Source organism: Phyllopteryx taeniolatus, chromosome 1, assembly GCF_024500385.1.
Source record: "Phyllopteryx taeniolatus isolate TA_2022b chromosome 1, UOR_Ptae_1.2, whole genome shotgun sequence".
NCBI classification, from domain to species: Eukaryota; Metazoa; Chordata; class Actinopteri; order Syngnathiformes; family Syngnathidae; genus Phyllopteryx; species Phyllopteryx taeniolatus.
The window spans coordinates 11,093,363-11,107,722 of record NC_084502.1 but is presented as its reverse complement, the minus strand read 5'-3'; the positions used below and the strand labels follow the sequence as shown (position 1 = coordinate 11,107,722).

General features: G+C 44.6%; 1 protein-coding gene across 4 annotated transcripts in view; it reads right to left on the bottom strand.

The window, feature by feature from the left end:
* Window positions 1-972: 972 nt before the first annotated feature.
* kdm5c (lysine demethylase 5C) overlaps window positions 973-14,360 on the bottom strand; it is a 28,715-nt gene continuing 15,327 nt past the window's right edge. For all 4 annotated transcript variants that reach the window (XM_061770819.1, XM_061770848.1, XM_061770829.1 and 1 more), the window contains 13 exons: window positions 14,165-14,346; window positions 13,895-14,019; window positions 13,645-13,792; window positions 13,483-13,573; window positions 13,013-13,395; window positions 12,789-12,927; window positions 12,521-12,700; window positions 11,677-11,787; window positions 10,865-11,593; window positions 9,741-9,783; window positions 9,462-9,661; window positions 7,532-7,699; window positions 973-1,614 (listed from right to left, as the gene is read on the bottom strand). In XM_061770819.1, the coding sequence (XP_061626803.1) occupies window positions 1,606-1,614; window positions 7,532-7,699; window positions 9,462-9,661; window positions 9,741-9,783; window positions 10,865-11,593; window positions 11,677-11,787; window positions 12,521-12,700; window positions 12,789-12,927; window positions 13,013-13,395; window positions 13,483-13,573; window positions 13,645-13,792; window positions 13,895-14,019; window positions 14,165-14,346 (2,508 nt within the window). In that variant the 3' untranslated portion in view covers window positions 973-1,605. The remainder of the gene's footprint in view (window positions 1,615-7,531; window positions 7,700-9,461; window positions 9,662-9,740; window positions 9,784-10,864; window positions 11,594-11,676; window positions 11,788-12,520; window positions 12,701-12,788; window positions 12,928-13,012; window positions 13,396-13,482; window positions 13,574-13,644; window positions 13,793-13,894; window positions 14,020-14,164; window positions 14,347-14,360) is intronic.

Sequence of the window (14,360 nt, the reverse complement as noted above, 5' to 3'; positions counted from 1 at the left end):
TGTGAATATCATTCACGATATGAGCATTAAGATTGTGGTTATAAAACATGAACAATAATCATAAGGTGTGTGGCATACTAGAAAAACACTTTCTGGCTTTGGAAATGCAATTTTTAAAAAAATAAGACAGCGCCATCTGTTGTTTAGCCAGTGTTTACAAAGAAATGCCGACTCAGGAGGAGAAACCTGCAATGAGTGTTGTACCAATCACAGGTGCAAATCCAAAGAGAAAAAGCACATGTATAACAACAGGTTATCTTTCTGCAAATCTCCGTTTGTGACCCAAGTCAGACCACAAGGCGCATTTCACTTGCACTTCATAGGAAGCACAAAAATGTTTTTTTTGTTTTTAACCTAATAGCACAACTGCAAACCGCAAAAACATGCTAAGATTTGTAGTTTTTTTTTTTTTTTTTAAACACATTTCCAATTATTCCCTGCACCTTTCGGCTATTAGAAACATTTTCACTGACTGCCTAAAATGAGCCTTTCGATGTTGAGCTCCAGCATTTTCCTTCCATGTGCTTCAAGAACTGTAAGAACCCCCTGTTGGTCTTCAATGTGAACAAAGCTCATTTTCCCTGGGTTTTCCATGCATGTTTGATATTGAAACTGCCTTTTTATATTTGAATCCTGTCACTGTGGGTGAACGTGCTAGCCTAGATGAAAAGAATACAAGACCAGTAGTTGTTTGCTTAATGTTGTGCTGTCCTGTTTATGCCATTTTACAGCAAAAACACTTTTCTAAATAAATGCTGTGGTCATGAAAGCTTTGGTGCCAATATCTTTTTGTGTTTAATATTTCACTGGGCAAAGAATGACTCGACGTTTCCTAAACAATTCTAAACCTTTATTTTCCTAACAAGAGTGAAAAGAAACAAAGGCAACATTAAAATAACTTTATGCACAAATGATAACAGTGTCTCTGTAACAATAATAATAGTATTGTTTGAAACAGGGAAATAAAGTGAGTTACAGTAAAGTTACTTTATTTTGCAGATGAGGGAACCAAAAAAGAAGAGGAACTGAAAGGATAACATCACTGCTCTGGGGTCAGACAGTGTCCATTTTGGGAAAGTAGCACCAAAAACATGAATGCCTGTTTTAAACATTTCCCAAAACGTCATCAGTTCCTTACGAATGTTGCGTCCCTCGAAAACGATGAACACAAGCTTCAGTACGACTAAAAAAATAAAAGTCATCAAAGTTCTGCCGCACAGCTGCGTCGTATCGTGGCCTCGTAAAAAACAAACGAACCCAAATAGCTTATCCGAGGAGCTCAAGAACAAGGGTGAGGGGGCTTCCACTTAACACGGTGGTGGGGTAACAAAGCATACCAACTTACCTGGGAGACAATTCTAGATAGACCACACACTGCTATCACAGGAAGTCCCACATGAGCCTACACAGTCTTTAGAAACAGGTCCAGGGAAAGTGGAGCTTGTAGACAACAGGAAGTCATATTTGTGTGAGAGGGAGTGTAGAAGATTGGGAGGAGGGTGTGTGTGTGTGTGTGTGTGTATGTCCCGCATCTTTTTTTTTTTTTTTTTTTTCGCCCCTCACAGTCTGCTCCCTCAGTTTCTTTGGCAGATCCAATGTCCACCCTCACAGAATCTGTCAAAAAAAAAAAAAGACAGTGAACATTTTAAATGTAAATCTTAATTGCACTTGCAACCTTGGTTTATAAACAAGCATGTTCACAAACAAGATTTTAGGACAGATTTAATAAGCTGCTGGGTTGAAAAACTATTCAGGCTCCAGTTCTTGGTATCTATGCTCAGTTGTGCTTTGTACTTCACCTTTTTGTTATTTACTCTACATTAAGCCTCAGTACGGCTCCTAAGAGAAAAGCGCAAGTGTAATTGTGCTATTCAGAAGGCCAATTGTGTGACTGTTGGGGGGCAGAGGGGGCGAGGAGAGAGAAAGAGGAGAAAAAAAAAAAAAAGAATTAACAGCTAAACATGAGAACAGTGTCTGTGATCTCACTACACAGTTTAGGGTTCGTTCACTATACAGACGTAACTTGTCTTCCAAGTTCAAGTTGTTCTGTGACCAAATTCCTCACTGAATTGACTTGTAGATCAAATCCCACTTCCCAGTTGAACTGAATTGAAATGCCATTAATCTGCTCCAGCCCCCCCAAAAACCACATTTTTTGGAGTTGCGGGCTTTAAATAAAGCAAAGCAAATTCATTTGTATAACTCATTTCATACACAGGGTAACTCAATGTGCTTTGCATCAGTCGTCCCCAACCACCGGGCCGCTGAGAAAGAATGACCAGTTTATATAATTTCTGTAGTAATGCAATTCGCGTGTCAATGTGTTTTATTTTGAAAATTGACCGGATCTTCTCTGCCGCACCAGCTGCGCGTCTCAATTGACTCGAGCGCTTCTGTTTCCGGTCCGAACGGGTTGGCTAACGGCGGGAAAGCTCAAAGAACGAAATAATTTCATAAACTAATTCAGTTCATTACGTTTCCTGAAAAGATTTGTTCTTTTGAACAAAACAACACTATATCAGGAGTCCTACTTAAAATACGGGTTCATCGCAACAGTTAACTCTCATGCACCTAGTCCGCTCTGATACAGTTGTAGGTTTCTGCTTGACACAGGCAGAACTACTTTTACGGAGTTAAATGTCTACTCTCATTGAGGAGCTACGGAACTGCAGGTTGGTCTGGCTGTCTACAATAACTCCGACCCCCACTCCTGTATCGAGCCCACAGTGGACGCACCACGAACGGCGAAGGGGGGAGCAGAAGCGAGCCAAGCGTGTGTATATATAAATATATACATATATGCACGCCACCACAGCCGGTCCGTGAGAAAAATGCCAACTCCTAACCGGTCCGTGGTGCAAAGAAGGTTGGGGAATACTGCTTTACATGATTAAAAGCATTTCAAAACAAAGAAGAAAGAAAACAGCTTAAACATTTAAAACAAAGAGGGGAAAAAAATAATTCAAAACAGCGCACAGTGCAAGAAATATCATTTAAGTGGAAATGCTCTAAAAAGCAAGGGAAAAAAGAAGTTTTTAACCAGGACTTAAAAACATGCACACTTGGGGCTGACGTCACTTCTGTTGTTAGCTTAGTCCATTTGTGTGCAGCATAATAGCTAAATGCTGCTTCAACAAGATGGCGCCTACCAGTGTGGTCGCCTCGGTAACGCGCTCTCGTCTTTGTTTTTGTGTTTTTCGTCCGTCTTTGGAGACCTTACACAAGGGGAGACCTGCTAACCATCAAGGAGTCTACTCCGGACTTTCTGTCACCAACTTTCGAATATCCGCTCAGTTTTTTCCCCCGAGTTACTCACCGGAGCGGCGTCCGCGGTTTTCGGCGCATGGAGACGGAAGCGGCGCCACAGAGGGAAGCGAGCTGGCATTCAGGTGAAACTCCGCAAGAGAGGACACAGATTGGCTTTCCCGTCGATCCACCTCGCGAATGTATGCTCCCTACCCAACAAAATGGACGAGCTTCATCTTCTGTTAAAGACCAGTAAAGACTTCGGACGTTCCGCGGCCATGTGCTTCACGGAGACCTGGCTCTGCGACGCTGTACCCGATGGCGGCGTTATGCTTCCCGGTTTCCACATTCATCGAGCGGACCGCGACATGGAATCATCGGGGAAAACAAAGGGCAGCGGGATATGCCTCTATACCAACGAAAAATGGTGTACGGACGTCACGGTGCTCAGCACACACTGCAGCCCGCATTTGGAGTCGCTATTCTTAAACTGTAAACCATTCTACTCGCCACGTGAGTTCGCATCATTCATACTGGCTGGAGTCTATATTCCGCCTCAAGCTAACACGAACGCCGCATTGCTAACGCTCGCCGATCAAGTCAACGAAATTGAAAAAAAAACACCCCGACTCACCCCTCATTATTCTCGGGGACTTTAACAAAGCTAAACTCAACCACGAACTCCCTAAATACAAGCAGCACATCGACTGTCCTACCAGGGAAAATAATACTTTAGACTACTGCTACACCACGGTAAAAAACGCATACCGTGCAGCCTTGGGCTCGTCTGATCACTGCTTAATTCACTTAATACCGACGTACAGGCAAGAACTTAAATGTGCGAAGCCTACAGTGAAAACAGTCAAAAAGTGGACAAATGAAGCCAAGATGGAACTTCAAAGCTGCTTAGACTGCACAGACTGGAGTGTCTTTGAAAATTCAGCTGGCAGCCTGGATGAATATACGGACACTGTCACATCCTATATCAGTTTCTGTGAAGAGGTCTGTGTACCAACAAAATCATTTCGCACATTCAACAACAATAAGCCGTGGTTCACTGCTAAACTTAAGCAGCTTCGCCAAGCTAAGGAGGACGCATATCAGAGCGGGGACAGGGCCCTGTATAATCGAGCTAGAAACCAGCTGACCAAAGAAATTAACATTGCAAAGAGGATCTATACAGCAAAGTTGGAAAAACAGTTTAGCGCAAACGACTCTAAATCAGTCTGGCATGCATTCCAATCGCTGACTAATTACAAGCGACGATCCCCCCCAAGCTGAGAACAATAGCACACTAGCCAACGACTTGAATACCTTCTACTGCAGATTTGAAAAGGACAGGTTCACACCACACACCAACCCGGCCGCACCCGCGACCACAATCACACCTCTGACCTCTGCGTTAACCATCCATGAACAGGATGTGAGACGCATCTTCAAACAACAAAAGATTAACAAAGCGGCAGGCCCGGACCACGTGTCCCCATCCTGCCTCAAAGTCTGCGCGGACCAGCTCGCTCCAGTCTTCACTCAGATCTTCAACAGATCACTGGAAATGTGCGAAGTTCCATCCTGTTTCAAACCCTCCACCATCATCCCAGTCCCCAAGAAACCTGCAATCTCGGGTCTGAATGACTACAGGCCTGTTGCTTTGACATCTGTGGTCATGCAGTCCTTTGAACGTCTTGTGCTGGACCACCTCAAGAGTGTCACAGGTCCCCTGCTGGACCCCCTGCAATTTGCCTACCAAGCGAACAGATCTGCGGATGATGCAGTCAACATGGGACTGCACTTCATCCTAGAACACCTCGACAGTGTGCAGGGACCTACGTGAGGATCCTGTTCGTGGACTTCAGCTCAGCGTTCAACACCATCATCCCTGAACTCCTTTCATCCAAGCTTCTCCAGCTCAGCGTCTCACCTGCCATCTGCCAGTGGATTTACAGCTTTCTGACGGGCAGGACACAGCAGGTCAGGCTGGGAGAGGCCACCTCATCCACACGCAGCATCAGCACTGGGGTGCCCCAAGGTTGTGTCCTCTCTCCGCTGCTCTTCTCTCTCTACACGAACGACTGCACCTCAGCGAACCAGACTGTCAAACTCCTGAAGTTTGCAGATGACATCACTGTCATCGGCCTCATCAAGGACGGTGACGAGTCTGCATATCGACAGGAAGCGGAGCGGCTGGAGCTGTGGTGCGGCCGACACAACCTGGAGCTGAACACGCTCAAGACTGTAGAGATGATCGTGGACTTCAGGAGGCATCCTTCACCACAGCTGCCCCTCACGTTGTCCAGCTGCCTTGTGTCAACCGTCGAGACCTTCAAGTTCCTGGGAATTACAATCTCCCAGGACCTGAAGTGGGCGACCAACATCAACTCCGTCCTCAAAAAGGCCCAGCAGAGGATGTACTTCCTGCGGCTTCTGAGAAAGCACGGCCTGCCACCAGAGCTGCTGAGACAGTTCTACACAGCGGTCATCGAATCAGTTCTGTGTTCTTCCATCACAGTCTGGTTTGGTGCTGCTACAAAAAAGGACAAATTCCGACTGCAACGGACAATCAAAACTGCTGAAAGGATTGTCGGTACCCCCCTACCCACCCTTGAGGACCTCCACGCTGCCAGAACTAAGACAAGGGCGTGCAAAATCCTCTCGGACCCTCCCCACCCCGGTCACCAGCTCTTCCAGCTCCTTCCCTCAGGTAGGCGCTACCGATCAATGCAAACTAGAACTAGTAGACATTCCAACAGCTTCTTCCCTCTTGCAATCAACTTCTTAAACAGCTAACTTATAATTCCATTACAACAAGCTGGCAATTTTTTGACTTGAGTTCGTTGTCACATTTCTGTGGGGCCAATTATGTATTACTCGTGCACTCACTGTAGTTGTCTCGCCGTGCTGCACTATTTGCATATAGTGGCCACTCATGCCAGAGTAGCATCTGCTCCATTTGCACACTGATTGAGGAGTATCTGTAACATTTGCACAACCATTGTCCCAGATTATCGCACTACTCGTCACTTTAAACCGCATACACTCCTTGAAGTCTCAGTGCCCTTTGCACAATGGTCATTGCACCGGACTATTGCGATATTAGCCATTCGAACTGCTCTAAGTGCTAGAGGACTCTGCATCTTTTTGCACAATTGTTGTTTGTTGTTTTTTGTCAATGTCTTTATGTCTCCAAAGTGTTCTGTAAATTGACTGTCTGTTGTACTAGAGCGGCTCCAACTACCAGAGACAAATTCCTTGTGTGTTTTGGACATACTTGGCAAATAAAGATGATTCTGATTCTGATTCTGACCATGTTTGCTTTGGACACTGCGCTCCACTATTTGACCTGAGTCTGCTGATCTCAGAGCCCTATTGAGTTTATATTCCATGAGCATTTCATTCATGTATTCAGGACGTAAACCGTTTAGTGATTTATAGACCAGTAGCAGAACATTAAAATCTATTCTAAAGCTGACTGGATGCTAGTGTAAAGACTTTAGAATAGGAGTAATATGCTCTGACCTCTTTCTTCTGGTCAGAACCCGAGCTGCAGCTGTTTAATGCTCTTTTTAGGGAGTCCAGTCAGAAGACCAGACCAATAGTCAAATCTACTTGGGATAAAAGCATGGATGAGCTTCTCCTGGTTTTCTTGACACATGCAAGCCTTCACTCTGGATGTTCTTCAGATGGAAGAAGGCAGTTTTAGTCATTGATTTGATATGACTGTTGAAAGTCAGGTCGGAATCTATCAGAATACCAATGTTTCGGACTTGGTCTTTGGTTTTTAAAGAGAGTGACTCCAGGTATTTACTAACAGCAATCCTCTTGTCTTTATTGCCAAAAACAATTATCTCAGTTTTGTTGTGGTTTAATTAAAGAAATCTTTGGCTCATCCAGTTATGCATCTGTTTTAGACAGTGACACAACACCGCAATTGAACTGTAGTCATCTGGAGACATTGCTAGATATAACTGTGTGTCATCTGCATAGCTATGATAGTGAATATTAAAGTTCTGAATAAACATTGCACTAAAAATAAAAACAAAACAAAAAAGTAAAGAAACTGGTTTTATAAAGCAAAAAAGACACAGACTGTATTCGGATACTGTTAAGTCAAGGTACCACTTTTTCTTCATTAAAAAAAAATAAAAGGTCAAAACTTGATCCTGGGTCTGGAATGAATGATTAATTTCATTCTATTTTTAAAATTCATTTAAATGGGGAAAAAATGCTTCAGTTTGCTCACAGGGTGTCAGAATGGAATTAAAAGCAGGTGTTCGTCTGCACGAACCTGGGCAGTTAGCTGAGGTAAGGGGCAGCTTTTCTTAGAGTCGGACGCGTCCAGCGGCGCCGCTCCGCCACCCTCTGCATCCCCGCCGCCTCCTCGGTGGCTCTTTCGCTTCCTCTTGGAGTCCTTCGTACGTCCTCGACTGCTTCGTCGCTGCTCTTCAAGATCCGTCTATGAGTGGTAAAGATATTATATACTGTATGTATTATTCTTTGGGCAGTTATAACAACAAAAACCGGTTATTAAAAAAAATAATAATAATAATTCCTTCCCCAGTTTTTAAATATGAGTTTATAATACCAAATGGTTGAAAATACACGAGGGCTGGGCCATTACTCAATTAATTTGATGTTAGTGCTGAGGACAGATTTAAATTAATAATTTGTTGAAGAAAAATGAAAAGCTAAGTAGAACTATTTGCTGCCGCCGCAGGTCAGGTCACAACTGCGCTGTTCTCGTGAGCCTGCACTTGGGGGAACGGAGGCTGATGCGAGGGGCACCTCTCACCCGATCAATTGCGAATCGACACTCAGACAGGTGGGGTGCGTTCCAAGTGATGATCGATGTGTCCTGCAATTCACATTAGATCTCGCCACTTTTTTTCTGTATTTATTCATATAAATCGCCCGTCTATTTTACACTGAGACAAGACCAAAACGATGGAGGCACTTTTAATACCACAATATTGTTAATACAAAGTTGTAAAACTATAAAAATTAACTTCCAGAACAATTTGTCCAAATTTGTCTCAATTTACATATTTTCAAAATTTTGTCGAGAACAATTCTGTAGGACAGTCATAATCGTTAAATTATGGCTTCAATATTTGTCATTTGAAATGTTCTTATTACATCAACGTTGTAATGGCGGACGCAGTTGCAGCCTGAATCAAAGTACCAATATTTGAGATTTTGATGTTCCATCATCAGAAATATATGTATGGATTAATTCAACTTTGCAAATTGTTTTCAACCCTGGTAACAAAAAAAACTAAAATGTTGAATCAGATCTCAAACGTCAAAATTAAAACTCAGAACTCTATTTTGCAAACAAACAACATTACGGATAGACTGAATTGGATAGTTTATGTATGGACAATAGTTTTGGCTTCTATTTTGTGCAATGTATATCTTGTACGCGTACAAAAAGTACATGAAAGAAGAAATGTAATTACGTCTTCTCTTGCATGCAATTTATATTACATTTATATTCCCTATATCCACAATTGCTGCTGAAACAATGCAAATTTCCCCATTTTGGGACTAATAAAGGTTATCTCATCTTATATTAGATATAGTTATTAATAACAATAATCTACTTTTAACCTGCCCTACTTCTGAAGTGACGTACAAATTCATTTTCCGGTTTGGACGCGGCTTCCTGTCGGGATGTGTATTATTTCATATTTATCTCTCTGAACCTATTATTTGGCCTGTTATGTTGTTGTTCAAAGTTGGTTGCTCTCCACGTAAACGCAGTTCCCGCCAGACCTATGTGACAAGTGCACTGTATCACCAAATTGCTTATTTTGATGTTCGGCTTTGACATCTTCAATTATCCACTCCTCATCCTCCCTTTGTGACACTTTTGTAAGAAGCATGGAAAGAAATGGAGGCGATGATCAGTGACTTACAATACACTGACACCGAACGCAAAGAGGACATTGGCCTCCATGGCTTGGTAGCCGGGGGGCGCAATAAAATAGCGAGCGCCAAGCAACTGTTCAATGTGGATACCCCGGTAATGTCTGATGCTGGATCCCCTCCTCCCCCACAATTTCCGGAACAATCAGTGCTACGGCTGTAACGAGTCAACGTTCCGTGATATACGTAACAAAATACAGACGTTCTTTAACATTTGCCCGCTCTGTTAATTTCTTGACATCCCTTGACATCATGGTGAAAAGGTCTACAGTGTCGACATTAAAGCAGACCTGAATGAGCGTGCGCAGTGTCGCCACAGGCGGATCCGAGGCGGCCTGCAGGACTCGGCCGATGATGTGCATCTGGTCCAGACAGACCTCCAGCAGATCTCCCTCCAGCTGCAGCTCCTCCAGTCGCTCCTGCGTGGGTGAAGAAAGCTGCACCACCTGACCTTTGAGCTCAGGCAGCAGCGGCAGCAGAGCGCCCACATCTGCACACGCAGAACAAACGCAACGCCGTCACGACTGGTCACCGACGGCGAGCTCGGGTGGTCTGACACACCAACTTACCATTAACACTGCAGTTCTTGGCGACGCCGTTCTCACAAGCAGCCTGCATCATCACACAGACAGACGGGTAAGAAACATTTGATAGCCCATTGCAAACATTCATAGAGTTTAGGTCACAGTTCTCAAACTGGAGTCCACGAGCTGTAACTGGGGGTCTGCAAAATAATTTTCATCCAGAGCATTAAAGCATTGCTCGTCTAACTGACGGCATTCAAAGCATTAGGGGGCCGAAACTAAAAGTTAGGGAAATTCCAAATGTTTTAAAAGCGGACATCGGGACACTTTTTCCATTTTACGAACAGAAATGGAACAACAAAAAGTCACGTGGTGTAAAGCCTGTTGCAAAAATTCAATATTGCTATCGTTTCTTCCTTGAGCTGTTAATTAACTACACCGGATGAAGGCGAAGCCAAGCAATCCCTAGTTTTTCAACAATCCTGCTTTACGCCGACAAATTGAAAAAAAATGTACGTAGGGTTTATAGTGAAGGATCTCCGCCTGTATCCTATATCGTATAAAGATGATTCTGATTCCTGTAGTGGACAACGCCAGGTTTCAACACTTGACACTGAAGCAGCAAAATAATCCCTTTGTGAAGCCATATTACACAAAAGATAATACCTTTAATGTAATACTATCACAGCCAGAATTTTGGTCACTTTCGAAAGATTCATACTTAAACCACTGTGGCTCTTCAGTTTTGTTTTTTTAACCTTGTCTAATAATGTTTTCCATTTTTAGGAAGTGCCTACCACTTTTTGTTCCATAACTTTTATTTACCACATTCTAGCACTGAAACGGGTTTTGTTTTTAAAACCATGTACACACTACAAGTAGGCCAGGCTAATAATAATGATTTCTGTTATGATTTAATATCATGGTCAAGTTTTACATTATTTGGAATAACTTAACTTTGCTAAGGGACACTTCCATTATAATTTTTACACTTAAGTTTAGATCGCGATATATACTGTTACCATGAAGCGATTAAATTTATACCATATAAATGTCAAGCCATTTTACCCGGCCATACTACAACCACCCTAACGTAATTAGCGCTCGGATTATGAAGGTGTGCTTTGGGATAAATGTCTCCCTCGACCCAAGGAGTTTTAGAAGTGTACCTGAATGCCAGTGGACTCCTTGGATTTCTTTTTGGGGGAATCTTCCGTCAGATCGATGATTCCATCCTCTCCTTCACCTCCCTCCGAGTCAGATAAAACAATGACCGAGCTGGAGTCCGCATCTTTCTGCACACATTCTTCCTCCTTGTCACAATGGAGGCTTTCTTTCAGTTCTTGCATCGTCTGAAGGGCCCGCTGCAGCTCAGGCGTCTCCAGTGCCTCTTTGGCGCGACCCTGCCAGGTGATGGCCCGCTCTGTGAGACATTGCAGCGCCTCACCCTCGGGCAGGCGCACGGGCAGCCTCTGCAACGCCACGAGCAATGCCAGGATAGTCTCCAGACGTGGGCGCCGCGACCGCTGGCACCGCGGACACAGAAAGCGCGAGTCCCAGTCCCACCAGCAGTGCGGGTTAGCCGGCGGTCCACAAGAGAGAAGCAGCGAGGGGAAGGGAACGCAGCTGCCATGGAACCAGTCCTTGCAAAGGTGGCAGCGCAACTGCGGCGCGCGCGGCTGACCTGCGCACACGCACACCGACTGAGAAGAGGTGGCACCAGGGTGGCTCCCGTTCTCTTTGACACAGTTTTCAGAGTCCGTTTCCATGCGGTCGTCCGATGTCGCCTTCCCCTCTTTGTAACTTCCTGCATTAAGTTCAGTCTTCCCCATGTTGACCTTCTGTAACCTCAGCAGTGCCTCTTTCTCCCGGTGCTCCCCTTCCTTGAATGCCATTACCTACAGGAGAACACAAACAAGAGTTTTGATGCCCACAATGAAGACCCACACAGCCGCAGGTCAATTATGTGTGGCAAACTCACAATAGCTGCAGGGTCCCTAAGATCTTGAGCAGAGAGGCCCAGTGTGTTGGTATCACAGTCATCGAGTTCCTCTGTCTCGTTATGTCTCCTTTTAGCGCATGGACACAAAACCTGAAGGGCAAGACAGGGTGGTTTTTTTTTTTTTTTTTTTTAAATTACTTCAGAACAGTTAAGATATTCATAGGGGATAAGGAACGAGTTCTGCCGCAATTGACGCAGCCCCAAAAACATTTACAATTGCCGATACTGGCCCTTGGGTGAAGACTCCCGCTAACACCCAGGCTCTTCCCTGACATACATATATGAATCACTTCAAAATACTTCCTTCGACCAATTCCTGTACTACATTTACTATTTAGCCAGAGCTTCGGCGCCATCTTGTGGCATCTTGGGTGTTTCAGAAAGAGCACAAAAACTGCAGAGGTGAGTTTTTCAGCAAATAGAGGATAGGTTCTTTAAAAAAACAACAATTTATGAATACTACTGTAATTATATGATTTGCTATAGGTTGTTCTAGGACTTTGGGAGTACAGCGCTAACCTAGTGGTTAGCACATCTGCCTCACAGTTCTGAGGTTCTAGATTTGAATATTGAGCTTGCATGTTCTCGCTTTTTTTTGGGTACTTAAGCTTACTCCCACATTTGATACGTTCAGTGAAGACCTTTGAAGGTGTAATTATTGTTTGTTTATATGAGCTTTGTGACTGACTGGTGACCAATTCAGGGTGTACCACGCCTCTCGCTCCAAGTAAGCTGGAAAAGGCTCTAGCTCAACCCTAGTGAGAAAAAGTGCTATCAAAAATGGGTGGGTAGATGGATGTTTTCAGACTTAATAGTAGTGCACCTCGAGGAGACTGTGCTGACTGCTTTTCTTCAAGAAGGTCTTGCTGGCCTTGTCCCTCCAGGAGTGAGCGCTGGCAACCTGTAGTTCCAGCTGTCGCAGCTCCTCCATGAAGACGGGCAGGTCCCTTCCAACGGCCACCAATCCCTCCAGGTCATCCAGACATGGGTAATGCTCCCCATTCTGCAACAGGTTGCCAGGTATGCACATCATTGTGACAAGCACAAATGACATGAAACACTTAGTTCAAGAGACAACGGTGATACTTTACCTGAATTTCCTCCAGGTCTGTTACCCAAGCACGTGCGCGGCTTAGACAGCCCTGCAAAGCTTGAATGTTAGGCAGCTTGACAGGAATAAGCTGGGCCTCATTAACAATCGCCTCCAGTGTTGAGAGAGGGTGCTTTTGCCTGGGGAGACAATTGACAACGTGAGAACAGGGCCGATTGGTTGTGAAGTGACATCTGCCCCTACTCCTCTGTGTTTATGTTGTACCTTTGCTCAAGACAGATCTGTGCTTTCTCCTCCCAACGTTCTGCAATAGTGAGTAGCTCCTGCAGTTCTGCCATGGCAGTATCTACAGATGCGCTCTGAGGCACGTTGCAGCCTGCCTCGATCAGATTCCTCAACACTGCCAACGTGACCTCCGGCCTCTCGCCCCCCTCTGTGCCCAAGGTGCGCCTGACCTCTGCCAGCCAGTGCCCCAGCTCCTTAAGGCCCTGGAGCAGATTACACTCTGGCACCACAACAGGCAGCTTAGTTCCCTGCTCCAGCAATGACTGCAACAACTCTGTGGGCGCAGCGTTCCTCCTCCAGTCGCGCTCGTTAACCAACTCCTGAGCTCGGCTCTGGTAGTCACTCACCGTCTGCAGAACCGCCTTGATGGGGAAAAATGTTGCGGCTTGAATAAAAAATAATTACTCTTGAAAAGTTTTATGCCAATTCTATTAACATGTGGTCATCACCTGCACTTCATCCAGTTGACTCATCACACATGGCAGATTTTGCATCGTCTCTATCAAGGATTTCAGCTCCGCCAAAGTCATTTTTGCATCACTAAAACACAGCAATGTGTCAATGTTCTGATATGACCAATCAGTATGCACATTATATTTGCTCCATCTAACCTGGTTGTTGAGTTAGTGAGGAGCTCAGTGCTCTTCTGCTGGCAGTGCTTGATGTCTTTGAGAACAGTGTTGAGTTTACGTAGAAGTTCATTGTCAGGGAACTTTCTTTCCGCCGCTTCGGTCTTGAGCACCTCCAAGTAATCAATCCCTGGGATTTAATTAAATACCACAAATTTGGCTCCAAATTCTACTCTGTGTTTCCATAGAAATACCTGAAATAATGTCAGCAATGTGAGTGGGGGTTTCCTACCTATCTTGTTTCCCTCCTCTTGCTCAAGTGCCTCTTTTACTCTGTTGGCCCATGAATCAAAGGACTCTGAGCGGACCTTTAAGCGGTGTAACATGGCCAACAACTCGTCCAGGGTATATCTGTACCTGCAAAGAGGCACCACAAAATGTTAATTCTGCAAGTCTAGTTTTGTGTTAGACTGTGTATGACGACAAAAACAGTAGCGGCTGCTTCATTTCTGAAGCCAAACATCAGACGTGTAAAGGCACAAAAAAAAAAAGACAGGAATACCTGAGGTAGAGTTTGTCAGTGGGACAGTTGCACAGATCCTGAGTGTGATAGAGACACACCAGACGGTCAGGGCAGTTTGAACAAGCCAGCGCTGAGAGGAAACAAGTTGTCTTGCATTTGTCACACTGTCTCTCATCATCAGGTAACAGCTCAAATGCCTCACGCTCTGCTTCGCTGATGCCCTGGACGCAGACCA